This window comes from Phaethon aethereus (genome assembly GCF_964289735.1).
Source record: "Phaethon aethereus genome assembly, chromosome: 5".
Classification (NCBI taxonomy): Eukaryota; Metazoa; Chordata; class Aves; order Phaethontiformes; family Phaethontidae; genus Phaethon; species Phaethon aethereus.
The window spans coordinates 43940970-43967347 of NC_138579.1; the positions used below are offsets into that span (position 1 = coordinate 43940970).

At 40.6% G+C, this 26378-nt stretch overlaps 1 protein-coding gene across 1 annotated transcript; it reads right to left on the reverse strand.

Moving 5' to 3' along the window:
- Positions 1–957: 957 nt before the first annotated feature.
- Positions 958–14140, reverse strand: LOC309405242 (embryonic protein UVS.2-like; the record flags this gene model as incomplete). The annotated part of the gene is made up of 11 exons (XM_081999959.1): positions 13970–14140; positions 13772–13796; positions 12706–12843; positions 11147–11264; positions 10406–10584; positions 6568–6649; positions 5522–5649; positions 3633–3748; positions 2964–3189; positions 1749–1867; positions 958–1188 (listed from the first exon to the last, which is right to left on the reverse strand). The coding sequence occupies exons 1-11, from the start codon at positions 14036–14038 to the stop codon at positions 958–960; spliced, it is 1431 nt and encodes a 476-aa protein (XP_081856085.1). The 5' UTR covers positions 14039–14140.
- Between the last annotated feature and the right edge of the window lie 12238 nt (positions 14141–26378).

Sequence of the window (26378 nt, forward strand, 5' to 3'; positions counted from 1 at the left end):
AAATTTCTCCACACCTATTATGTTCTCCAAAGTAACTGGCTCCATTTACATTCAGTGGACTTCGCATTAGATTTTCAGGCTTCATTTTTAAGAAATATTTTGGTAATACCCCATGAACAATTTCAATACCTGACTCAGGCCACGGCAAAGCGGCAACAATAGGTGCTTCATTCTGTTCCCTCTCCCTCACTGCTTGTTCTTGCCACTCTTAATTGTTTCTTTAGTTAAATCTGTTCCCTGACCTGGTTCATCTCACAGAGGAATAATGCAATTCTTTGAATTGAGATGCTGTACAAATATCCTAGTTTGCACCTGCAGTGTAAAGTGGTGATTTCCAGGCTAAGCTAAGGTGCCTATACGAACTAAGTGAGCTTGGCTTCAAAGCGTAAATAAACAGAATCACACAGAATCACAGAATGGTAGGGGTTGGAAGTGACCTCTGAAGATCATCTGGTCCAACCCCCCTGCCAAAGCAGGATCACCTAGGGCAGGTTGCACAGGAACGCGTCCAGTCGGGTCTGAAAGTTTTTCCTGTATGCATACATACTTTAGGGTTGGGTAATAACATTTGTCAGAATACAGGTTAAAGTTACTGCATAGCCATATTCTGAAATTTCATGGGCACAGTTTCTAACACTAGAAGTTCTTGAAAATCTGCTTACGTAGTTTCAGTTCTGCTATTGTATTTCACCATGTAACACCAGCAGTGGGAATACTGTAAGAAAAAACTTACAGTCTCAGACAGAAGCATCCCATGGGCAGGAACATTTTTGTCCATAGTTCACCATGCAAATTACACCACTGTAGATGTAAGACTAAGAGATCAAGCTTCAAGCTTGCTAAAGGTATCAGGGAGCTATATTTTTTTGCTAACGTTGGTGGCATCTTAACTTTTACTTGTGGCTAGCTGGTCTCTTACTTTCATTCTGTGTTTTCCAACTCCCATCTGTAATACTACTACCTACCAAATGTGTAACTCATCACGAATCCAGGCAACTCCCAAACTATATCACTGTGAAATTCAACCAGTACAAAGTTCCCAGTGGAAGTAAAGTCTGCAACCGTCTCTGTCCCACAGTAAGGGCCAACTGCAGGTGATGTAGGTTGGCTTCCATCATGTATGAGCAAGTAGTCATAGATGCATCTGTCACTATCTTCCAGCTCAAAGGATAACATTTTGAGAGATATCTGGAGAAAATACAACCAAAGCACTTTGCTTCCAGGTTTTTTTCCTATCCTTTTCTCTTACCCTTTGTTTCAAGCACAAATAGTCTAAATTCCTTATGTGCAGGCACCGTTTGCATCACATCCCGATCCCATATTATAATGCAAATTAGTAGCAAATTATTTGCTTAGTTCATCAGCATTTGCAATGGAAGGAGAGCAAGGGACAAGACTGATTTTGTACACTTTAAATTCTTTTCTCTGGAGAAATACAAAAACAGCACCTGTGCAACATTTCTGTTTTCTAGTGAGAACTCTTACCTAGGCATTATTCTGAACAAAGCCTACTGGTACAAGCTAAATTCATGAGAGTTCACACGCGTGTGTAAAGGTTTTCCCTTGATGAACACCTCAGATACCAAGATGCAGCACAAGTTCTTAAACTGGATTTTTGTGTTCAGATTTTTACTCTGAGGATGCCTGCTCAAAAAGTGACATTACAGCTGTTATTCTCCAAGGCAAAAAAAAAAGATTCCATTAGAGAACCCTGATGAAACCCACAAATGAATTCATCTGTGTCTTACCTTGTATCCTACTGGAGAACTGATGACCCAGAAGCATGCTCGGTTTTTGGGGTATTTATTGGGGTAGTTTGGAGAGCTGATGACTCCATTTGAGTCTGTGAAAGTATCTCCACAATTCACTGAAGAATAAAGGAGAAAAACAGAGAAAGGCATATTAACAAGAGTATTTCAGCAGTAGAAGTGAGCTTGCTTATTGTATTCTTTCTTCAAGCCAAGAAAAAATACCCTACCATGAAAATCTACTGCTGAAATATTTTATTTCTTTGCTTAGTATTTGTATCAGCAGCTCTACTGAAGGAACTAAAACATGTCTGCTAAATAACTTTTGGAGGACAGCTGCATCTAAAGCTATATCTGTCTTTACAATTGAGTGTTAACCATATTAGCATAGCATTCTAATGGAACTTACTGCACTTTCAGAAAATAATTAGCTCAAGTATTCAAGATTGCATTATCAAGCTAGATCTAATGCTATCTAGAAATTACTCCATCAAGACTAATGCAAAGAGTAAAAATGACAGATTTCTAAGACTTCTTCAACTTATGCTTTAAAAAAGTTTGCGTTTTGAGTTGAAATAAGGCAATAACAAGTTATTTGGGCTACTGCCTTCTAACTGAAAGCATGTTGCAGCACAACAGAATTTTATCCGGCAGTTCATAATGCATTTGTATGTTTGTAAAACAGACACCCCTCAAGTGACTACAGTAAGCACTGTGTTTCATGTAACATAACAAAGCCTTTAATTCAGAAAATGTAAGTTACCCAAGGTTAGTACCTCTCCCCTTGCATAAAATGCCACAAAACCCTGAATAACATATTGCCCAGATACTAGCTTTACATCTCATTGGTTGAGATGTCTTGTCGAGTTTTGCAGTCTTTGTGCTTTTTGGTTGCGCTGCTCCTCTTACAGTCATTGCATTGTTTTTATTTAAATAAATTGTTCTAAAGATGTGAAGAAGCCTAGCAGAGGCTCTCAGAAGAATGTGAGTGGGTTCTCAGGATTACTAACATGAGACCCATGCAACATCACATTTTCTGTTTTCTGCTAACCTTCAGCTCCATCATTGCTTAGCCTTCCACATTAGCAATTGCTATGGGAGTGTGAAGAATAACACAGAAAAAAACTACTTTGGAGTACATGTTCAAAATTTTCAGTTCTTCCATACAAAGACTATTAATTCTGTTCTCCAAGCTTTGTAAAGGAGTGTTCATACCCCTGTTATAGGAGGCTCTGAATCCTGTGGCTGTAATGCTCTCATCACTTGCAAACTCTACCAGCATTGTCGATCCAGATGCCACTAAGGAGGGCAGTGGTGCCTTCCCACAGTATTTGTTCAGCAAGACAGGGGAATTCTTGCTGTTTCCGTTGTAAATTTTTAGATAGTCAGAAGAACAGTCTGAGGAGGGTTGGAGATCAAAAGCCTCAAACTGCAGAAAAATCTTGAGAAACAAGAAAACAGGTGTTGGGTTTAGTGCTATACACAGGGAAAGATTCAAGCCATCTAATTGTTATGAAGTGAACTAGGACTTTGTGTTCATTTTACTATCTATGTATCACTGAAATTTTACTTTCTGTATATAAAGAGCTTAGACTTTCACCTAGCTACCCTCTTTACTGAGCCCAGTGATTGATGTTTGACTATTGCTTGTCTTTGAAAAGCCATCCAATCTTAACTGGACAAAAATCAAGTTAAGTAATGCATCTGATTGATAGTCTTAATAAGTCTTATCAAAATTGTTGAGGCTGTCTTTTCATTCGCCGTGTAACAAAACAAATGTCTTGCTCCACGAAAACGACTCCCAGAGGGTAGTCATAATAATGAAATAATGGTGTGTAGCCTTGACACTGTGGTTCAAGCCTTTCTTCTTCTAATAAAAATTACCTTACTTCGATGGATGCGGATCAACCACAGGCAGTTGCTGTTGTTCGGGTATGGGGATGGGTAATTGACAGAGGAGAATGAGCCTTTGGATTTAGGCAACACAGAGCTACAGCAATCTGAAGGGAGGAACCAAACAGTGTTGAAGAGAATGAAAACTGCACAAAAATCTTCCAGAAATGTCTGACAAGTCTCTCCAACCATTTGCATCAGTCAAGCTTGTAAAAGAAAAATGAATTGTAATGCTTAGAGTGGTGTTGATGTTCCTAGTATGAAAGTTATTCAAAATCTGCAAGTGAAATAAAGCTAGCTAAGGTACTTACCTGTTTCAGCTACTATTTTTTTTTTAAGACAGTAGGGATCCACTCACATATTTTAGTTTACTAAAAAAGGCCTGGATCTTTCATGAACTTCCTTAACCTCAATCCCAGGAGTAGTTTCAATGACATTAGTGCATCAGTTCTCATCAGCAAATGTGTGTGTATTCATAAGTGCATGCAAAAATCAAGCTTGAAAACTAGATTCTCTCAAAGCAAAGAGGGGTAGTCACTGGGGGAAAACAGTGACAGAGAGCACTGAAGTTAAGCTACAGACCTAGTGACTGGTATACAAAGTCTGATCTCATCTGTCTTTCATTTTTCCACATGTAGTCTTCATTTATTGCACTATGTGTAACTCCCCAAATTACAAAATATGAATATATGACATCTGAACATATGAATTTATGACATTTTTCTCTTGCTCCATACTTTCCTTGAGACAACTGGACTTTTTGTCCACTTTTTTTTAGCTTCTGAGTTGTTCTCCTTTTTTTAAATGTAGCCCTTTTCTTCCAAAACAAATAGATGTAATTATGAAATTACATAATAAAGGTATTGAAGAGTGATTCATTCCCAGCCCCACTATCAAGAATAAATATCATTAAATGCTTGTTATCACTATCTTTGATACCATGACAGACATGTAAATTGTAAACTTGTCTTATCTGAACTTAAGAATTTGGGAGGAACCACTCTCAGCAATGATTTCTGTATGTAACTACCCAACTGAAGGAATGCTGATTCCCACTAATTACTGATGTTTATTTAACTAAGTTCTAACACAATCCAGAGCAGAACTTGGTACACTAATATTTTGGCCATGTTAATGTTTCTTGCTGTTTTGGTGGAAACTAATTGAATAACATCTCAGAAAAGTCCAATACCATATAAATCAATTAGCCTATGTACTGTCAGTCAAGGCAAAAACTGCACTGCAGGAGCGTGTCTGGTGTTTCACCTATGTTTTGTGCATCTCAGCTAAAGGCTACCTCATACAGAGGAATGCTAGGTATTTCTAGACCTTAAGATACCACAGTGATGAGTTAAGAAATGGATGGGGCGAGAAAGTAGATAACTATACAAAAAGCCTTAGGAACTCACCTCAAAGAGATGTTCTGATCAGCTGAAATGGAACCCATACCTAATGCCCTGCCTTCATTTTCTCATTGAAAGAAATCACAAACCTGCTGGCACTACTGATGCACGTGACTCTAGGCTATAATCATGGCTGAGGATGGCTTACATGCTTTGCAACCTTCAGAGCTTTCCTGAAATGGGAAGTTGACAGAGGCAGCAACCATGATTTCTCTGATGGGTTTTGCTTATGGCAAAGAGCAGGGACTAGGTGAGGATAACTCAGAATGACAGTATTGAAAGTAAATTGTTCTTTCCAAGAAGGCAGCAGCTTGGCACAGGGACAGGTCTGTTTCCACGTGCATACCAGCCCTCTTGTAGGGTGAGGGAGGGATGTATTCAAAGGACAGTGGGCTGAGTTCCTTTGGGGGATGTCTGACAGTGTGTACAGACATCAGCTGTATAAGGATTCACATGCCTTCCATCTACAGCACTTACTGCACTTGTAGAGCTTGTTGATTTTAGCTACATCCAAGTTACTCAGCCCTTCTCTCTGCCCAATGGGTATAGAGGGGTCAGGAACTGGTACAATAGTTGGTTTCCCTGCAGCGCTGGAGAAATCATACCTGTATAAATAAAGAAAAAAACATCTGTAGATCACTTCTCTTAAACAGTGAAGTACTCTAACTGCATAATCATATTCATGTACCACATGCACAGAATTTCAATGGAAAAGGGTAAGAAACTTATCAGAGCCCAGTTAGTCTTCCCTGAAGACAACCAGCATGGCAGACATTTTGTGTGCAGCAGCTGAAAGCAAGAAACAAGAAAAAGCTGCACTGTCCTGAGTGAGGAGAGCTTTCACCAATGTCCTGGCAAAGTGAGCTGAATCCTACCTTCATGGTTCCAGAGGCAGAGGACCAGAGTAGCTCTGTCTCAGTTACTAATTGTTTATCTGCTATCTGCAATTTCCCGCCTCTGGCTAGACATGTTTTATTTCAGAGTTTTGTTCAGAAGTTGTTACTCGCTAGTGGAAATAAAGGAGAAGGTACATGATACAAGCTTGTACATTAATGGACTAAAATGCAACCTTAGACAGTGTTCCCAGATGAATATGAGGCAGCACACAACATCTTAATGATATAAAAAAATTCCATCTTTCTTCCCTCTGTACCTAAATATTGTTGTCTATGATCAGCTGTTACTACATTAATGAAATCATTTAGACTTCAGAACTGTTTTAGATCAGTGACTCAGTAAAGTTAGACTTTAGACCATAGTCATGTCAAAGGCCTCTAGCGAGAGACAGGAGTACAGTGAAAGAAAACATTGTCCTAATTTTTTCTTCTATCCATATAAACTGTGTTTTTCAGGAATCCTGCTGACAAAGGACATATGCTCACCCTTAATTATGTCCATTCACTCAATTTGAAGTGAACAGCAAAAGTCATTCCTTGCACAGACCAACTCCTTCTTCCTAGATCTGAGCTGAAGATCTGACACTTCTTTGCTCCTTTGAAAAGACATCTCAGAAAACAACTTACGCGCCATAGTGCATTACTGAAGAATAGTCATAGGGAAGGCCCAGGTTTTTGGAATTCACTTTTCCAAAGTTCCCTTGTTCTCCTGTAAGGTAGGAAAGCAACATTTCAGTCAGAACAATTATTGCTGCTCTAATAGTACACTGCCTGCTGTCATAATCCTAAGAGTAACTTAGAATACAAATACTTGTTCTCATGAGATATTGGATCCATCAAAACCACTGTAGCCTTTTGAAGCTCATGGGGACCCATTTTCACTCAGTCTAGTAGGTCTCAGAATATAAACTGAATCAAATAAGTCAAAGTTTCAGTATAATCAATGAATCCATTCCACTCTTCCAAGTAAAGGTATTAATCTGTCCATTTTCACTAAGGTGTCTGCAAATATATTTCAGTGCATTATCTTGAACATTATAAGCATCCAACCTATGTCCCCAAAGCTACATCCATACCTTGAGAGGGAAATCTGGCTGACCATCTCGATCAAAAATTCAGAAGTATGTGTGGGTGACCACCAACCTGTCTTGCTGAGTCCTTCCACCAAAGGGTTATAAGACCACAGAAGAAAGGGATACAGTTTTCCTGTTACTCACACCAAAGGATATGTTATTAGCCATGTTCTGGCTTTGCCTCTGGTCAAACCCATCATCAGTGACTACCGTGAAGTGATATGACTCGCGTGAAGCAAGGGCACTCAATAAGATCAGCTAGAAATGTTCTGTCTAAATACAGCTGCTACTAATAGCCCCTCTCATCACAGCTGCTGAGCACCTCATCACTTTTCATCTCTTTAGCCTTAAAAAGCCTATATGAAGTAAGAAAGTGTTACAGTGATACAGGACTGGGGTGCAAAGATACAGACTGGAATTCATGTAATCTAGTTTTATTTGTCTAAGTTAGGCACTGAAGCTATTCAGCAAGGCTCCCAGGATGGTTGGAGGAGAGGGAGAGAAAGAGAGACACAGTTGGAGAGAGTTTCATCTGAAGGCACCTATGTCTCTCCATTGACTGGAGAGCATGAATATGAATTGCACCCTGGGTCTCTTGTCCGTGGTAAGACAGGCAAGCAAGCAATGTCAGAATAGGGAGGTGAATACAGTCAGCCTGGCCTTGAGGCTAATGCCCTAACCACTGAGAACTCCTTTCCAGTTCAACATCTGTACCTTCATTACTGTAACTAGTGGTTTGTAAACCACAAACCATCTGGACAAGAGTTCAGTGTTGGACACTTGTCAGAAAAATCTCTGGAGTCTGCACAACTTGGCTGGCAGGCTTGCAATCAGAGCCAGTCTCTTCCAGTAATGTCCTTTAGCACTGATCCCAATGAGGGCTAGGAAATACAAAGAGAAGCTTCAAAATCCTGAATTACAGAAAGTTTGGGGATAAACATGACTGTGGAGCTTTTCATAGCTCAAAAACTCAGTTAAGACTCAAAACTTGTTCTCAACAGCATTGGCTTTCCTGACTCTGTTAGGTTTTTATCTGAGTTCCTCTTATCTGTTATACTGACTTCAGAAAGAATTATCAGCAAGTGCACAACTTCTTTTAAGGTGATGAACAGAGAACACAAGCTCATATGCAGTGAAACATTTAAGCATATGGCTACTGTTTGGCACATAAGTGCTTTGCTGAATTTGTTTGCTAAAAAAGAAAAAGTAACAGCAGCCTGTCTGGACAGAGGCACTGCCAGCAGACTAGTATCTGCCTCATCACATGGCAGAGAGATTTGGCTGTCTAGACCTGCACACATGTGGGGCCTTAACCCATCTTTTCCACTCCAAAAAAAGGGATAAATTTACCTCTGCCAGAATCTAAATGTAATGACTCAGAAGAGCTGAAGAGGAAGCTTTGGCTGAAGACTCTGAATACAGTTTTTTTCCCCAAAAGTTTGGGAAAAACAAGCTGAGTTTCAAGTGGCTAAGTAGACAGCAACCTATCAGGCTGCATTTTGTCAAAACAAAGAAGTAGGATGGCTTCCAAGGCAAATTGCTGGGTAAAAACAAAACTCAGCAAACATCCACCGTATTGAAGTCCTGGCAAGAGAAAAACAGCTTGTGTGGGAGAGCTGGGAAGCTGCGAAAGGTCTTGGGGTCTAACTCTGCACCACTGAGGTCAGGGGGACCTCTGCCATCAGCACGGTTAGCAGCAGCATGTTTCTGTAGGAGATATACACTAACAGTCCTCATGAACATAGCTGCATTTCTTAATTTAATTTTCGCTGCATATCTTTGCATTTTTTCCCTACAGTGCTTGTGCTGCACACGTTTTGCATTCTAGCTCCCTCATCACACCAGTCTTCTCAGCCTCCATTCCTGCTGAATGCTGTTAAAACACTGAAGATACACCCCATCTCCTTTTGCATAGTCTTGTCTTCACCTCTTCCCCCTCTTTTATCCTCTCATGACACTGTGCCTGAATAAGAGCTTGGTTACATCTGTGTCCTTTAGGAATGATGACATCTGAACCTGTGGACTTCCCCCTGCAAAACTAGTGTAAGATTTCACATGTGTCTATTATCTTTGGTACAACTTCATGCTTTCAACTCCTCTTTCCTAGCACATCCTTTACTAGCATTTCGAACATGGCACACCCTTGTACAATGGTGAACAATTTATAGCAAAATTACACCTTAACACTAGAGCTCAAACTTCAATAAAGAACAGCACAAATGGAATTTACTTAGGACATCATGGGAATAGCTGAAAAAACTTTGGAGAACAGTGTGTTAGGAATTTGCAGTAAAAACAATGAAGTTCCATCTGGAGAAAAAGATAGACATATTTTCAGCTGTGCATGCCATTGAAGAATTGAATATCTTATTTGTTGAAGAGACTTCTTAGAATTTGGTATTCAATTGTCCAGCCTCATTTATTATTATTTTCTATAATGAACTAAGTACACTATTACCTTTTTACAATTGTTGTGGGTTGTCCAGCTCTCTCATAGCTGTCAGACAAGTGATTCCTTGCATCCTTTCTTCCTCTACTTTCCTTCTATGTACCACTTTCTCACTTTCCCTGGGACCTCCTACCATTCTCTCTACTCTCCCCTCCCCGGAGCCTGGCGCTTTGTATATGCTCCCATGTTGCCAGCACACAGATCAAAGGTACACACACAAACTATTCATCTTGCATCCTTTCCGTAAATAACATTCACTTGTTTTCCCCCTACAGATTTACCAGTCCTGATTGCTCCTCATTGCTCCTTCTTTTCATGGCAGTGTATATTATTCTCTCCTCAAGGAGGAAATAATTGCAGTCCTTCCTCTCACACCATGCCAGGTCCCAGAATTTTGCACATGCTAGTGGTTGCATGTGCTTCCATTCTCTCCACATCGAGTCCCTTGTTCATCTACATTTTAGGCTGTGTGCATTCCACTCACTGCCACTGCCAAGATGCCTACCTCTGCCTTCCCTACTTCCATGGCTTTCCCCAAGAGAGAGTTCCTGTGCAATTCCCCACCATAATCTCTGAATATTATGTTTCACCCCATCTCAGCTAAAAGTCCCATAGTCTTGCCTCCTGGCCAAGTCTTTCCAGCAATATTTTGCATTCTTGGTATTTTGGACATAAGGTGAGTCTGGGATCAAGATGGCAATCAAAATAAGATCGTAGAATTACTTTTAGGCTGCGTCTGCCTTGGAGGACCACAGTAATGTAAGTGTAGCCACAGAAATTCCCCTAGTACAAACACTGAATGAGAAATTCCATCACACTGAATGTGCTGTGGCTGCAACTGAGCCAGCATTAATCATGATTCTTATTTGCATAGCTATTCACAGAAGAAACTTTCTCCTTTATCTGAAAGTACATGTTTTCTCTTAAGATTTAGTGGACATACCTGCCACAATGTGTTCCCACATAATCTTGACAAACCTGTCCCGATCACTCCGTGCCTGTTCATGGATGAAACCCAGTGCGTGGTTCATTTCATGCTGAATTGCTCCTTTATCCATGCAACCATTTGTCACCAGGCCTACTGCTTGACGTCCTCCAATTTTTCCAAAGTAAGACCAGCAGCTAAGAATAGGCAATCAATAATAAAAATTATCACATTTAGCAAATACAAAGAAATAGATGCACTGATTATGCCACCAAGGGTCTCCAGATGTGCAGCCTCAGAAGGGGACATGCAAATAGTCACTGGCATGAGATATCCAGGCCTCCAAAAGCTACCAAACTGCATAGGGGGAGAAATAAAGCCTTTGTGATGAGTATGGCAAATTTTAAAACAGTAAAATGGCTATATCAAACTAAGATGAAAGAGTTTAAGTAGGCAAGCAAATTGTTTCAGGCAAAGAACCCGAAACAATTATACTTCTTTAAATTTTTGCAACAATTAAGGAAAATATCTCATTTTGAATTATACCCCATTGTCTTTAAGTCCACACACACATTTATTCCTGCAGCTTATTAACTGATGTAACTACCAGTATCTCTAAAGATAAACAAAAAATTGCACCTGCTCTCTGAATCTTGACTGCTAGGATAAAAAAGGGCAATTACTTAAATCCAGATCAAAACAGAAAAGAAGCTGAAAGACCTTTTGAGTGCTTCCACTCCCAGGAGACAAGGAGCTTACCTCTGCCCACGTTCAACATACACGTAGTCTTTTTCTGTAGTGCGATTTACAAACTGCACACAGGTCAGCGTGGAGATCTCTTGCAGAGCATCAGCAATCCAAGACCTTTCTGTCACTGCTAGAAAGAGAAAGGTGCCAGGAGAAATCTTCCTCAGTTAATCAAAACCGAGGTGCATTGATGGGGTGCATTCCTTTAAAACTTCACAGCACTCATTAGCTTTTTATCATACAAATATAATAAAAAAAGAGCACAAAGCCTTCAGAGATCTTGCAGTTGATTGGACTTTTAAGGGGAGATGTAAGAATTATCGCTGTCCCTTATGCATATTCTGTAGGAGACAGCTGATGGAAAACAAAAGACTGGCATTGTTTCTTCCATTAGACAGAACGGAAAAAATGAAACCGTTTCAGATACAAATAATGGGATTAAAGTATCCCAAATGAGCCAGCTGACCGTAGCTAAGCACCAAAACCCAATTTTGTTTATCAGAGATAATAAATGTCTGCCACATACCCCTTGGAATTACTTGAGACAGCCAGCGTTCAGAGGCTCTGAAGATGACTGTTTCTATTCAGGTACCAAATAAAGATCAGAGTGTTTATCTACTTTTGAACATTTTGGCCTAGTTTAGCTTCCTCAGTTATGAATCACGTACAACTGATTTGTATCTTAATTTCCTCATCTTTAAAGTTTGGAGAGAGGTGGAATAGAGATGGAATAACCCTCACCTAACCATGAGAGTATATGCTGCGGTTCTGGAAGCACGTGGGCAGAGTAGCAGCCTAAATAACGCAGGGACTGGGCTCTCCTCAGCTGAAATGATGACACAGATTCCCATTCCCCAGGAATAGGAATCAGGCACAGGCTGTATTTCACTTCCATGCCACTTTCTCTCAAGGTAAGATCTTTTAAGAAGGGTCTGTATGGAAGCCTCAGACCAGAGAAGCCTCAGGAGGGGAGAGATGGACGACCTGCACAGACCATATGAAGTCTTCTGGAAGAAAATTTTGTAGATTAAAGCATCAGTTCTGTAGCCTTTTGCACAGGACAGAGCTATTGACTGACTAGAGGGAATAAGGGAAAAGACATCTCCCAGGATTTTTTCTCCATTTTTGCCTCTACAGGATTTCTAGTGCAGGAACATTTCTGTGAGAGATTTGGAAGAAAATTATAGTGTTCAAAAAAGTGCTCCTAGTGGTAATTTTGACAAAAATACATTCATAATATGAACCAGTTGTATTTCTTCTGTACTTGCTAAATATCAAAGTGCATTGTAGCTAGCAGGAATGAGCTAATATTTGTAATTAAAATTAATTAGGTGGTATTTACATAACTACTACTGCCCAAGTAACCATGTATTTTAGTGTCTGTAACTGAAATATTTGGAGTCTTAGCCAAACTACCATCGGGCTAACAGATTACCAAAGGAGACATGTCAATAAATTCTCATTTGGACAAAGATTGGTTTTGGTGCATGCCACAGAAACACAAAATAACAGAGAGTATAGGGACTGGAAGATCAATGCTAACTTTACAGCATCCATTTGCATACACTCACAGAAGTCAGAAGAGATGTTAATTGGAACCTTGACTAGTCCATCTTGTGACTTGGGCCATAAACAACTCTCACAGTTAATTGCACTGCGTCGTCCTCTTCTCAAGAGGATGTCTCCTTCATACACAGCTATTTCACTACCTGGCAGATGAAGAAAATAAAGAGCATACAAGGCACTGAGAAGGCACATAGATGTGCAAAAGGGAGATGAGAGGTATACACTAACCAAGCTTTTGTACCTTTGGAAATTTCTTTCAGAGAAGTTCATTTTGCAATAATGTGAAAAAGGATTAGTAAATTAAGACTGAGTGAATCTAGCATTCACAATATGCTAACACTGGTTAGGTCTGCCTTGCTTCCTGGATAGAAAAGATTAATATTAATATAGATGTCACAGTGCAGCTGTAATCAAAGTCATGACTAAATATATTTTAGCTTAAGAAGCTTTGGGAGCCTTCAGAGTGGAAGGATAAGTATTATAAGTCATTGTTCTCTTCATTAGAGGTTGTGGAATTAAAGAAAAATCATAACTGACCTCTATAAAAATGGGATGAATCATACAAAAGAAATGACTATTTTTATCATGCACATTGAATGCACAATTAAGCTGTTAATTTGCAGGTTAACTGTTAATTTGACATAAGACATCGTGACATGCTCTTCAGTTCTGACTCCAAAATACTTAGAATACATTTCTCACAGACAAGAGCTATTGGTTATTATGCCAAAAATGTACAATAGCCTTGGGTACAGCAGACAGGGAAGTGCCTTATATCACATAGGAAAGAAATCAAAGTGAAATGTATTCTGATTTGCTGAGGCTACATATAGAAAAGAGCATTCCATGTAGCAATTGCTCAATAAGTCTTCTTAATTTCTTTATTATGACAGCATAAATAATCACACTGAATGTGACTTTAAAACACACCTGCATTCTGTGAATTGTTTTCCACTGATGCTGGAAAATATTTTCAAAGAGAAAAATATACTGAATAATGAGAACGAGGTATAGAGAAGCATCCCCAGCAAAAGTTACAGTTATTTATATAATAATTACAATCAAACTCACCTAAGTCATTGTTTCTTGTAGCTATCTGAAAAAAAAAAAAAAAAAAGAGCATTATCTTTTAATACATGCTTATCTCCACAGCAGAAAGCTTCTATCATGTGGAATCACAGCAGTAAAAGTTTGTAACTAATTTTCAGATAGTCAGAGCAACTCAGCAGCAGCAATGTAAATTCTCAACGTCTTAGAGCAGGGACACACCTGGACAGGTTTACTTAGTGCAAAGCTATAGAGAAATGCTAAATGAATTGGCAGAAGAAAGTACTTCATCTTCAAATTTCCAAGATGATCTTCTCTGCTCTGCAGCTCAGTTCTCAAAGCTGTGGTTAGTTTACTTGGGGCAAGTTTTATGGGAAAACTGCTGCTGTTGTTAACAAGTGTAACAAAATTTGATAACAAGAAGTATTTTCACAAAACAAACAAGCTGCAGGACCTCTCAAGAGAATTTCCAGGCTCTCATTTCTTATTTATCTTCAGAAAACAGAGGAAGTGGAGCAATAGGAAAGAAAATCCAGTAACCTTAAAGTGACTCATCTTTAATTCTAAGAAGAACTCATGAGCTGCTAAGGGTCCCCTCACTGCTGACCAAGGGACAGGATATCCGGTAGCAGTATGTTTACAGCAAAACTCAATGTCAAGGAACTCTGACCCATCCACACTGATTACCTGTCCTAGAAACTCCTTACCTTGCTGCCAGGAGCCATCCCACTCCGCAGAGCCCGTCTGCCAGCCTGCCTGGTCTGGGCACAGCTCTCAGCCAGGCATTGCTGTCCAGGAGCACGGGAAATCTGGTGGAGCCAGAGGTGAATCTGATTGTTTTTCCAATATCATATCGTGCAATAGAATCATCACTGGCAGCGACAGTGTGTCTTTCACAGTCTACAAATAAATAACACCACCAGCTCCCAGAGTTTTGGTTTCCCACCTTCTGGGAAGCCCTCCTTCCTTTGACGTCCACGAATAGCAACAAGCCTAGAAAAGTGGCTGAATCCTAGAAAACCCACACTGGAAGAGTAAGCCGCACAACGGGAATATTCATGTTGAAACCACACGAACACCACCACAGGCAGGCAGATGTTGCTTTCTCCCCCCAGCTTCAGTCCCCGCACAAATACCTAGTGCTATAGAAAATCCTATGAATTTGCTGCCTCAGATCTATAAAAAACATGAAAGAAAACCTTCAGAATTGCCTGCAAAGGCAAAATTCAGAGGAATATATATGGTTCACAGCAGACTGAGATGGCGGAGGGTGCCTTTCCAGAGAGATGTATGGGCTGGTCCTTTGCTTTTGAGGAGTACTTTGCTAGGAAAATTTTAGCTGATATTATGTAAAGCTTTGCTACTAACATTTTCCTTTTACCCTACTAATAGTTTGTTCCTAAACTTCCTAAAATATTCCATGTTTCTGTGACTTCCACAATTCATCTACAGTTACAATCCCCACGTAGATTATACTGCAGTAACGAGGTGCAGACATAAATGACCCCTTTTGCCTTGGCTGTTAGGAGGATGAAGTTCTTAAGTCCTCGTTAGTTTGTTACAGCAGTAACCTGAGGTCCTTCCGTGCAGTTCCAAGCAGCCTCCATGTCTATTCGAGATCAGGTTGAAAAGAGAGACAGAGGGAGTCAGAGGAGCACATTTCTGCTGCTACACATCACAAAATGACAGGGGAGAGAGCAGAAGTTATTAGACAATAAAAGCAAGAGAACAAGACCAGGTCACTGTGCAGAGTCTGGAGCTGGGTCACTCCAGGTGTGCAGGAAGGAGGGACAGAAGGGCCTATTGAAGTTCTGCCATGCGGCTTTGCATATCCGTTCCATGGAAGTAACCTTTGAGTCAGGAGATTTATCCCATGGTTTAATTCATTTTCCTGACTGCCAGAAAGAATTCGGTATTTTTCAAGGCTAATTAATAGACCAAAGTCTCATATCACCTGATAGCACGTTATCAGAAGTTATTTCATAGATGCAAATTTCCTTTTTGATGCTGCTTGTCTACATTGTCTGCTTTGATATTCTAGCAGATGTTCAGGTCTCAGTCTCATTATCTATCCAAATAATTTGATTACACAGCTGTGACTTGCATACTTTCTGCTGTACGCCCTTTCTTACCCTGTCTTCTGACATTTCTCATTCTTATCCGCACTGTCCTTGATCTGCCAGATATTTTATCACTGCTGTTTGTTAGTAATTTTAATACGATGTTTATCATATTCTTAGTGATGCTTACTCAGTTTCACCTTCATTCCACGGCAGAGAATGAGCACTTTTTCACCATGTAATCCAAGTCCCTCTTAGCATAATATTAAATGACAGAAGCAGAAAAACCAAACACTTGGTGTTTAAGTACAGGTTTTTTTCCTAGCTTTGTATCATCAGAATTCCTAGCTAGGTATCATCAGAAGTAACAGGAATAGTAAGTCCAATGATCTTTCCATAACGAGAAAGTGCAGAGGGCACTTTCCCTGGCTAAAGCATTAGAGTGTATGAACCTCAAGGGAAACAACATTCAGCAGAGTGAAAGGCCATGTGACTGCCTAAGGATCCAGTGGAATATCACTGTAATGCTCAGTTTCTCAGCTATTCGCACAAAAGGTTACGCAGACAATTGCTAGTGAACAAGCAGTTGGCTTAACTCAGCTGCATGTTCACCTTAGGAAGCTTATTACTTTTCAGGAGGATTCACAGTTATCTCTACATGTTTAAACAGGCCAATTGTTCTTACTACATTAAGAGTCCTAATTTTTTAAGTCACAATAATAGAAGGTATTGCACTTACTACATGACAATTCTTTTTAAAACTGTTTTGTGTGATGCTTCATTTGGACAGAAATCAGATTCTGCTGAAGAGCATTTTAAAATAACTTTGTAGCCGTTAAATTAAACTATTATACTGCACTATACCAGTCTGAAAAGAGTCAAATAATAAAAACATGCACAAAACTTCCTTTCCTTTGTGTTTAAAATTATGTTAAATAACAGTTATCTGTTTACAGATATTGTGTCCTTTAGGATGCTAGGATTAGTGAAAGCGTGCAATTCATGCCTCATTATTTACTGATAGAGAGAAGAAAATTAGCTTTCCTGCTTTTCAGTTGCCAGTCAGTTAATCAGGTTAGAATAATTAAATCATTGACATTGATCAAGTCTGAAAGAATGTTTTGGATTTTACAGAAAAGGTCAAAATCACAAAAATAAGATTTTGTAAATCTGTTCCCTGGTGCCTAGTCCTTACTCTGCCCCAGTTACCAGGCAGCAAAAGCAAACCTTTCACTGAAAATGTTACTATCGAGCATAGTATATGCTTGATACATGAACACTTGAATGCTAGTTTTAATATAATTAGTCGATTTTAGTGTAGGTTAGAGTATCTTATGCCATAGCATATATTGACATATTTCCACATTTTAGGTACATTTTTATTTAAAAGAAAGATTTATTTTTTTTAAAGAAAAAATCTCCAGTGTAAATACTGAGATGTGTTGAAATTAGTTTGAAACCAGAGCATGTTTGGACTCTGTTCCTCCTAAACCATTCCTGCAGCAACGTGATCTCTGCTATTTTACCACCATTTATCTTTTACCTTGCCAGTGTCAGAATGATACCATAAGGTTAGAAAGGAGAGGCGCAACTCCAAAGACTCTGCACTGGAGATAACTACAGGTGTCAGTGAGCCTTAACCTGAGATGATGGCTAGAGACAAGAATCGGCTGAAAGTTTTACAGCTCACTTGGTTTTATCTGGTTTGTAGTAGCTGTAGGCTGAAGAGAACTTTATTGTAGTTTTTGAACTTGATTCATGGGGAAAGCTGGGTTCCTGGAGACAAGCTACAAAGGCTGGTTTCAGTATTTGCGTATCTAAGTACCCAAGGGCTGGGCCAGATGGGACTGGCTGGTCTGTAGTTTCCCTGGTTCCAATAAAATCTGATCTGGAACCAGTGTCCAACTGCAAGCATCACCCTAATGCTTTGTTTTATTCATAAGTTGTCCAGGCACAAAAGTCTTGATCTATTGCTGCTCTCTAGTGGATTGCCGTTTGTGCAAGCGGGACATGTTTCCAGAAACAGTCAGGACCTCCCCATCATGACTGACAGCCTGTTCACCCCTTTGATCCCTGTCTGCACAGTACCCACCAGTAACTGCTTCCTGCAGAAAACACTTGCAAGCATGAAGAGTCTGTCCTGTAATCCACACTGAGAAGTAATGCATCAGTTTTAGCCCGAACCATCTCAAAACTTTGTTTTAGCACCTGCAGCTTGTTACTTCACTATTCACCTTCTCCAAGTACTTAAAGATTACACATACAGATGCCACAATGGATTTCTGAGGTGCTCCGATGGCCCATTAGGACAATGAGACATTTACCTGCACCTTTTTCCCTAAAGGATTTTTAAGTCTTAAGATATATTTTATTGATAAGTCCTCCTAAAAGCTTTTGGAACCCAAATACTCTTCTTGCTCTGCCCTACTCCACTTTGACTTCACAACACATGTCATTGACCCATTCCCTGGTTTGCCTTGAAAGAGAATCAAGACAAATGGGCCTGAGGGGAGCAAGAAAAGGGCTACTCCACCAGGGGAGCTCCTTAGGAGCTATGACTCCAGCACAGCCCCACAGTACCTCAGCAGAGCAGGGGTGGGCAGATAGCACAGCCTGTTGACGAGGTGTTGAATCACATCCAAAGCCCATCCAGAAGCCAAAGGCAGAGACAAGACTAAAAACAAGGATACAACTTAGGTCCAAGATCCAGCAAGGAGACCAAGACCAAACTGGCTATATGTACTTCTACAACACAGTCCAAGCAAGGAGCAAAGGCTAAGGCCAGAGCTTAAATGGAGCCCCTGGGCTGACAGACAGAGGCCATGGGTGGAGGCCCCCACTGAGGCCAGTCAGGAGCCATTAAGGTCTGTTGGCACCCTCCATCCCTGAAAGCTACAAACATGTTACAACAGCCTTCCTCACTCCCTATACCCCAGTGCGGACTGTCCAGTAAACACAACTGCAGCTTAGGTAGCTATATCCACTGCATCACCTACTGGATCATCATTGCCTTCTTCAGAGACCTCTAGAAGATTGCTTTTCAGGGTCTGTGAAGGCTGTGTTTATTCAGCCCCAAAATACGGTATTTATCCCTGAGTCTACTATTTCCATTTTTATTACATATTTCTTCCAACCCTGGATATGGAAGAAATACAATCACTCATCCTGGATCCTTTTTAAAGTTTGATTGCACTTTCCCATAGATCTGGTGCTGCGGTGATTTAAGCGGCACTTACCGAGCTCACTCAGCAGCCGAGCAGTTTCATACGTGAGCTGCCTCTGAACTCCTGGATGAGTGTCATCTGCTCCTAGCAAGTTGTTACTGTTCATTGCACTGATTTGTGGTAAACCCCTTTCTTCTAAGCAATCATGTTTCTTCTGAGACGTTCTTCCTGAACCTGAGATTTCCTCAGATCAACTCCTGTAAGGAATGATCTGATCAAGAACATCCCAGTCCCGCTCCGTAGCATGTGTCAACCTAAGGGATGCACAGCTTTTCTGCAGGAACCTTAACGTCCCCTTTTATATCTTGCTTACCTACTGATTCCATCAACTTTGTTAGATTTCCAATTAAAAAAAAAATATCTTTTTACCCGAGTTATATGTTGCCACTTGTCAGAATTTAGACTGCTCTTTATTTTCACCAATTACATATGACTTCCACTCTATTTCTGCTGCTCCCCATGTCTAAGCATGATTGTTGTCTTTTTACAATGTCTAGGATACATTTTACTTCTATCTCAGATAATGATATTTTCTTGCAATTTCCTAGTTTTTATCGTTTTAGTTGCTCCTTTTATCTAATCTAACTTACTTGCTTTTAGGGTGTTACACTTCTTAAAGTGTCATGTTACAGCCATGCATTTTTCAAGTCTTTCTGTGCAACTAGAACTTTGACTTTATACAAACGTGGAAACATATATACATGTACACATGCATTTCCACAGCAGCTTTCAGGGAAAGAAACCTGAAACCTTGCTAAGAAACAAAACTGGTTCCATACACAAGAGACTACTTTCAGATGAAATTTCTTCATAGATAACCATCAGGCAATTGGGCAGGAACAAACATTTCTTTCATAAATCTGTCAGGATGAAGCTTCAGAAATAGAACAGGTTCAATTTCTCTGAGTGTTTGTAGGGACAGCGCACATCTTGGGAATATACACTGCTAGGCTAAAAAATGGTGTGAAAAACGTACAAGCAGGTAATAATGCTCAGTACCTTCTTAGCATGCCTCATTCAAAGTATTTTGAAAATATATTGAAATACTGTACTGAAAAATGCGATGTTTAGCCACATTTTGTGAATAAAGAAATTCAGATGCTGACTCATGCCAAAGCTTATCCAGGAACTCTCCGTAGCGGAATGAGAACTAGAAGCCAAGAGTCCCATGTCATCCCTCCCTATGGGGTTTGCTACACTTCCCTGACAAGTAATATTTGGCAAAAGAACAGAGCTTCCAGGCTTCAAGTGTTCTTTTGCAAGTGCTTACAAAGCAGTTGGGTGCTATTACCTCTGTGCTAGACAAGCAATTACGGTCAGGTTTTCAAAGATGATTGATAAAAAGATCCACCTTCAGCCACATTTAGGATTTGAAACAGGTTGTCATGGTTTAACTCCAGCTGGTAACTAAGCACCACACAGCCGCTCGCTCACTCCCCTCCCCAGCAGGGTGGGGGGAAGAGAACTGGAAGAGTAAAAGTGAGAAAACTCATGGGTTAAGGAAAAAAACGTTTAATAATTGAAATAAAATAAAATAAAATAAAATAAAATAAAATAAAATAAAATAAAATAAAATAAAATAAAATAAAAGTGAAAATAACAAAGAGAGATAAATAAAACCCAAGAAAGACAAGTGATGCCAATGAAAACAATTGCTCACCACCAACTGACCGATGCCCAGCCAGAGCCCGAGCAGCCACCCCCCAGCCAACCTTCCCCCTAGTTTATTGCTGAGCATGACATCGTATGGTATGGAATATCCCTTTGGTCAGCTGGGGTCAGCTGTCCCAGCTGTGTCCCCTCCCACCTTCTTGTGCACCCTCAGCTTCTTGCTGGTGGGGTGGGTTGAGAAGCAGAAAAGGCCTTGAATCTCTGCAAGCACTGCTCAGCAGTAACTAAAACATCCCTGTGTTTCCAGCACAAATCCAAAACACAGCCCCGAACTAGCTGCTATGAAGAAAATTAACTCAATCCCAGCCAAAACTAGCACACAGGTGTGCCAGTTCTCAGAAGCACTCAAGACTCGTGGCTTTCACAGAGTTCAGGGATCCAGCTGCGAAAAAGTTGTATGGGAGGAGTTGTCTAGCTTTGCACAAGGGAAGCTTTGTTAGAGTCTGTGTTTCTGTGGTTAATCTCATCATACTTACTGATGAAGTACTTTGCCTTGAACCCCAAGGGCTGCAGGTAGTAGTTTCTGTGGCACTGGACAGCATGTGTTTAACAGCAGGGACTGGGTCTTCTGCGCAGGATTTTCCCATGTGACGGCAGAGGGCTGTGCCACCATTGCATGTAACTAAATAACTGCCATTTTAGTATTGAAAATTCTCAGAGTCAGAATATAGTATGTGCAGAGATGTCTGTCAGCACAAAACAAGCACCGTGGATGCTTGATGGTATAAGCGGGCATAAGGAAAAGACTACAACGACCCTTCAAGGCCACTTAGTCCAGCTTCTGCTGGTCCAGGTATTAATGTTTTTTAACTTTTTTTTTAACTTAAAATTCGCCCCCTTTCCCCCATCACACAAGCGCTCTTGTTAGAATACGATTCTGAAAGTAGATTTTGTAAATCATACAGGTACTAATGATGGTTTATTGAGGGTTCATGGGAGAAGCTGGAGTCCAAGGAAACATTGCTAGTGACCCAAACTATCCTTTGATGTAAAGAATAGTGATGAAGATGGCTTGTAACAGGAAGCTCAGCCTGGGATTAGGTGAGTAGCATATCATTCCTACCAAAATAGCTGTATTCTGGTCACCATTGCTGACTTTTAGAGCACTGGTTTACCTGAGGGGATACAACTCTACAATCCTATAGTTCTAAGGTCTTCTTTTCCGAAGTGAGAAGGATGTTGAGGGTACTGAGCTGTGAAGGACAGTGTTGAAAAGAGCAGTCTAGGTTGTCCTAGGCAAAATTTGTGGATTTTCAATTACAAAATTGAAATAAAAAATCAACTTGTGAGGCCTTTTTTGTGGTCTCTAAGTATTCCTTACCTTCCATCTCTCACAGAAATATTAGGCTGCTTAAATGGAGCTGAAGTGCCCAGAACAGAGAAGAAAAGGCATAAAAAGGTCAAACAGCAAAGTGATTTATGCTCTGCAAGAGGGATGTGTATTTTCAGGTGTGCTGGAAGAATAGGGCAACATGGAGACAGAAGACAGTTTACTTGCCCCCTGGGAAAATAATAATGTTCTTTGCAAAAGCAAAGAAGAGAAATTTAGGAGCTAGTATAATCACATTATCCTTCCTCAGTTTTGGGATATGTATGTTTTTCAACAGCTTAAGATCTGACATCCCATACTAGGAGAGCTTTCATGAAAATAAATATTTGAGGCCCTAATTTTAATCTCATCTGAGATGTGGAGTTTCCAGCCAAAAAGTACTTCAAACACCAAGCTGTATCAGCTGGTTATAATTCACAGGAGAAAAAGCAATATATTTGGGAGTCAGCACAGTTTCTTCTATTTCTCTTGACTATCTGAAAAATGCTTTTACACAGGTATTTTCCAGGTTTATGTTTGCTTTGGAAACCTGATGGGCTTACAGCATGTACAGGAGATATGCATGTTATAACCTTAATCCTGGAGACTTTCAGGAGTTAGACTCAGGAGAATAGGAGTCTGTTGTATCTGAACTTGTGCTTTGGGAAGGCTGTCTGCCAGCTGTGGGATTGCCACGGCACCTTCTGCAGTGCTGCTATGCAAAGTTAATACTTTCCCTGGATGGAGTAGCGAACTGAGACCTTACACCTTAAGCATTTTGCTCTTTAAATAGTTCATATATTTTTCAACAGTTACTAGAACCCATATAAATTGCCTGTGCTTTTATCTTCAGGGCAATGCTAATATCCTACCTCTGTAGTAGCTCCACAGCAGGTAAACTCAGCTCACCTTTTTTCCCTCTAGAGCTATGATTACCGAGGCATAGCCCAGTAGTGGAGAATAATATGAAGGGTATGAAGGAGATGAAAGTTCCCTTTCTTGGCAGTAATGGTGCTACCACATTTCACTAAGGTTAGAAAATGGACTAACGTACATGCTAATCCCCATATGCATGCATAAAAGCATAAGTGCATGCGTAAATGCAGAGGCACAGAGTTTTGCATGTGGGCAGTGTCTCTTGCAAGCACATAAGCATACAAACATGAACAAATATTTACTCTGCAAGGCATTTTTAACAGTGTATAAGATCTGTAGCATGGATTTAAACAGTCTGTGCAAAATACTTCTGTGTGTTTTTGAAGTGAGGATAAGGTAGGAATCTCTTTGCCCCCACCCTGCCTAATCCACCGCTGTAAGTTGGGTCTGATATGCAACTGGATTCCTGTCACAACTGCGGTTATATATTAATATCATCAGCTCTGAAGCATTGCTGTCAACCAGTTTGTGTGCAACTTCAATTAAATATTCATAAATATAAGAAGGCACATATTTTGACTGATGTACTGCCAGGTGTTTTTTTATATGCATGCCCCCATCATTCCTGTTCACGCACCATCCCCAGTGCATGGTTTAATTCACGGTGAATTATTCCCTCTTTCATGCAGTTTTATCAGTCATTATCTGGGAGCCTCTGTTCTTACTAAAATGAAACCAGCACCTAGAGAATGAAAGAAGGTCCTCTGGAGTTCATTTGTCAACCAAAGACTGGAGCTGGCTCTAAACTCATCTATAAGAAGGGAGTCAGTCACCTATGGCAGTTAGTTAGCAATATCTGTGTTACCTGTAAACTGCAAAAGCTACACATGGATTGCATATTACACCAAATAAGGGAACACATATCCTTCTTCCTTGTTTAGTACTAGTCATTCTGGGATTACAAATGGTTGATCTGAAGCGTTCAACACCCTCTGGGACGAGACACCATTCTAGGTGTTGACATCTGCCATAGTCTGACATAATAGGGAACTCGAACATAAACCTGATTCTGTGGAAGCTGTCTGGGTTTTTTCAGAAAATTTTTTGCCTAGTGATTGGACTTTCCCATCAATATTAATGTGTATTGTCAGCTGCTCTCAGTGGAAACTTGTTTTGAGCAGAAGCTGTTGAATGCAGGTAGTATTTAAAGTTATACAAAGTGTGCCTCTGTGGGAAGTGATGCACCTCTGCCCGTTGCTGTATCAACACAGTGACACTGACATTTCTCTTTCCACTGTAGATTGCCAGGTAGTCAGTCTCTGCCTGTTTCACCAGGCAGTTCAACAACACTCTCATCATTCCAGGGGGTGTGTTGGAACATTAATATGGGTCTAACTCAGACCAGTGGATGCTTTGCGGATCAGTGGTCAGGTTGGAAAGAAGAGTTGGGACAGGCAGTAAGAGGGCACTGTGTCAGGACAGGGGTGTGTGGCTAAAGCTGAAGTGGACAAGCAGATCTGGAATTACTTTAAAGCCCCAAGTATATCCATAGAACTTAGAAGAGTTCACACAGTTCCCAGCAGAGAAACAAACCACTGCTGTTAATCTCTCCTCTCTAGGACTACTAATTTTTACACAACTAATTTATTGATCAAAGAGTAATGGGATCAGTGCACTGGAACCTACCTGTCATGAGGTGAAATAGTTATGCAGTCCTTTCTCGTTGTGTGGTCAAAAAAACCAGATACAAGATAAGATGCCATACTGTGGGATGGCCCCACCAAGCCTAATGCCTTTTTCCTAATGACCTGAGAGAAGAATCCATGGAGAGCACTGCTAACACCAAAGGAATCTCCTCTTTTGACAGCAGGTACTTTAGGACATCAGTCCACTTTTGGAACACAACCTGCATAAAGCCATGTGACTGCGCTTAATCAAGATGCACCTTTGCAAATGTTGACAAGCATCTTCACTGCAGTGGTAGGCACCGCTACAGGTAGGGCTCTCTACTGGGGTGCGATCCAGCCTAGAAGAACTGGGCTGTAAAACAAAATCCTTGGAATCTCAGGGCGCAGACCCTTGATCTAGAAGGAGCTACAGAGCTGGTTACAGAAGCAGCAAAGCTCCACTGACAGCATGTCAGTACGCGGAAGCCACAGCTAACATGCCAAGTCTGTCTGCTGTAGTGCCACGTGATGTTATTTCCCCGTGGTTCCCACTATCTAACAGCAAGTAGAGGGAATGACACACCAGTTCATGACTTACAAATATCCAGTACTGTTTAAATTGTGCACAGGCGTGCCTCCACCGGGACAACGAGCAGAGCAGAAGCCTGAGACTCAGCACTGGAGGGCAGGAACTCTTACCAGTGAAAGGGCACCAGGAGAGCCTGAGGAATGTCAGTGTATCGTTCTGGACTTTTTAACTGCTGGAAATGCGTGTATGTTAGGAAGGCGTGTTGGTTGGGCAGTAGCACCTGCTCAAACTCCAGCACAGGGATGGTTCAAGATTCCAAATGCTGTATGTGAGAGCAGCTATGATGAACTCCTGCAGTGATCATGAAGAACAGTATTTGTAAAGAAGGCCAAAAAATGAAGGAGAAAATCACCTTTCCACATATTTACAATTGCAGCATATGGCCAGGAGGTAAACTGGGAGAAGGTCATCTTTAGGAGGTCTCCAGGGACAGATTGCCCCCTTTTTCCCATCTGCAACTGTGAGGCAATTTAATTTAAAGGGATATACATATGTGCGTGTGCAGTGGTGGCAAGATGAAAGCGTTTCACAGGAAGAAAGGGGAAATTCCACCTACTCCAAAAGCAGCTCAAAAGCTGGGCAGAATGTTAACTGGACCAATATTTAATTAAGCCTTAACACTGTAAGGAACAGTTTATGCTGGAATAAAAGTCTCACTATCTCAGTTCAGCGCCACTAATACTATTCTTTCTGGATCACAGATCCTGAGCTTGGAGGCTGCTAGTTGACTCCTCATCCCTGTTGTTAGCAACGTTAAGAAACTTTACTGCAGGGAGGGGAGATCACAAAACGGATGATAAATTCATCAGGGGACTTTGGTCAGAAGCACTCACTGGTTAAAGAAACACCATAACTTTGCAAGCATTTTCATATCAATGTCTCCTTCCTGTAAAATAATCTTACTGCCTGTGTAGGTGGAAAAAAAAAACCTTAAAATGAAAAGGTCAAAAATACTCTGAAAAGAGAGACACCCCCATATGAATTCTATTGTTCATGATAGGGGTGAAATATTATCTAGAGCCTTGTTCTGGCATCCTGAGAACAAATCACTGGTGATTCCAAATGTCAGCATAATCTACTAGCAGAGTGTTGCTGCCTGTACAGTTCAGAGTATTTGGCATGAGTTCAAAGTAAAAATGAAAATTTCTGAAATCTAGGAAGCCCATATGTGAATCCAGTTATGTATCCCGGCATTTTGGCAGAGACAGTTTTCTATTGCATGACTTTGAAGCCTA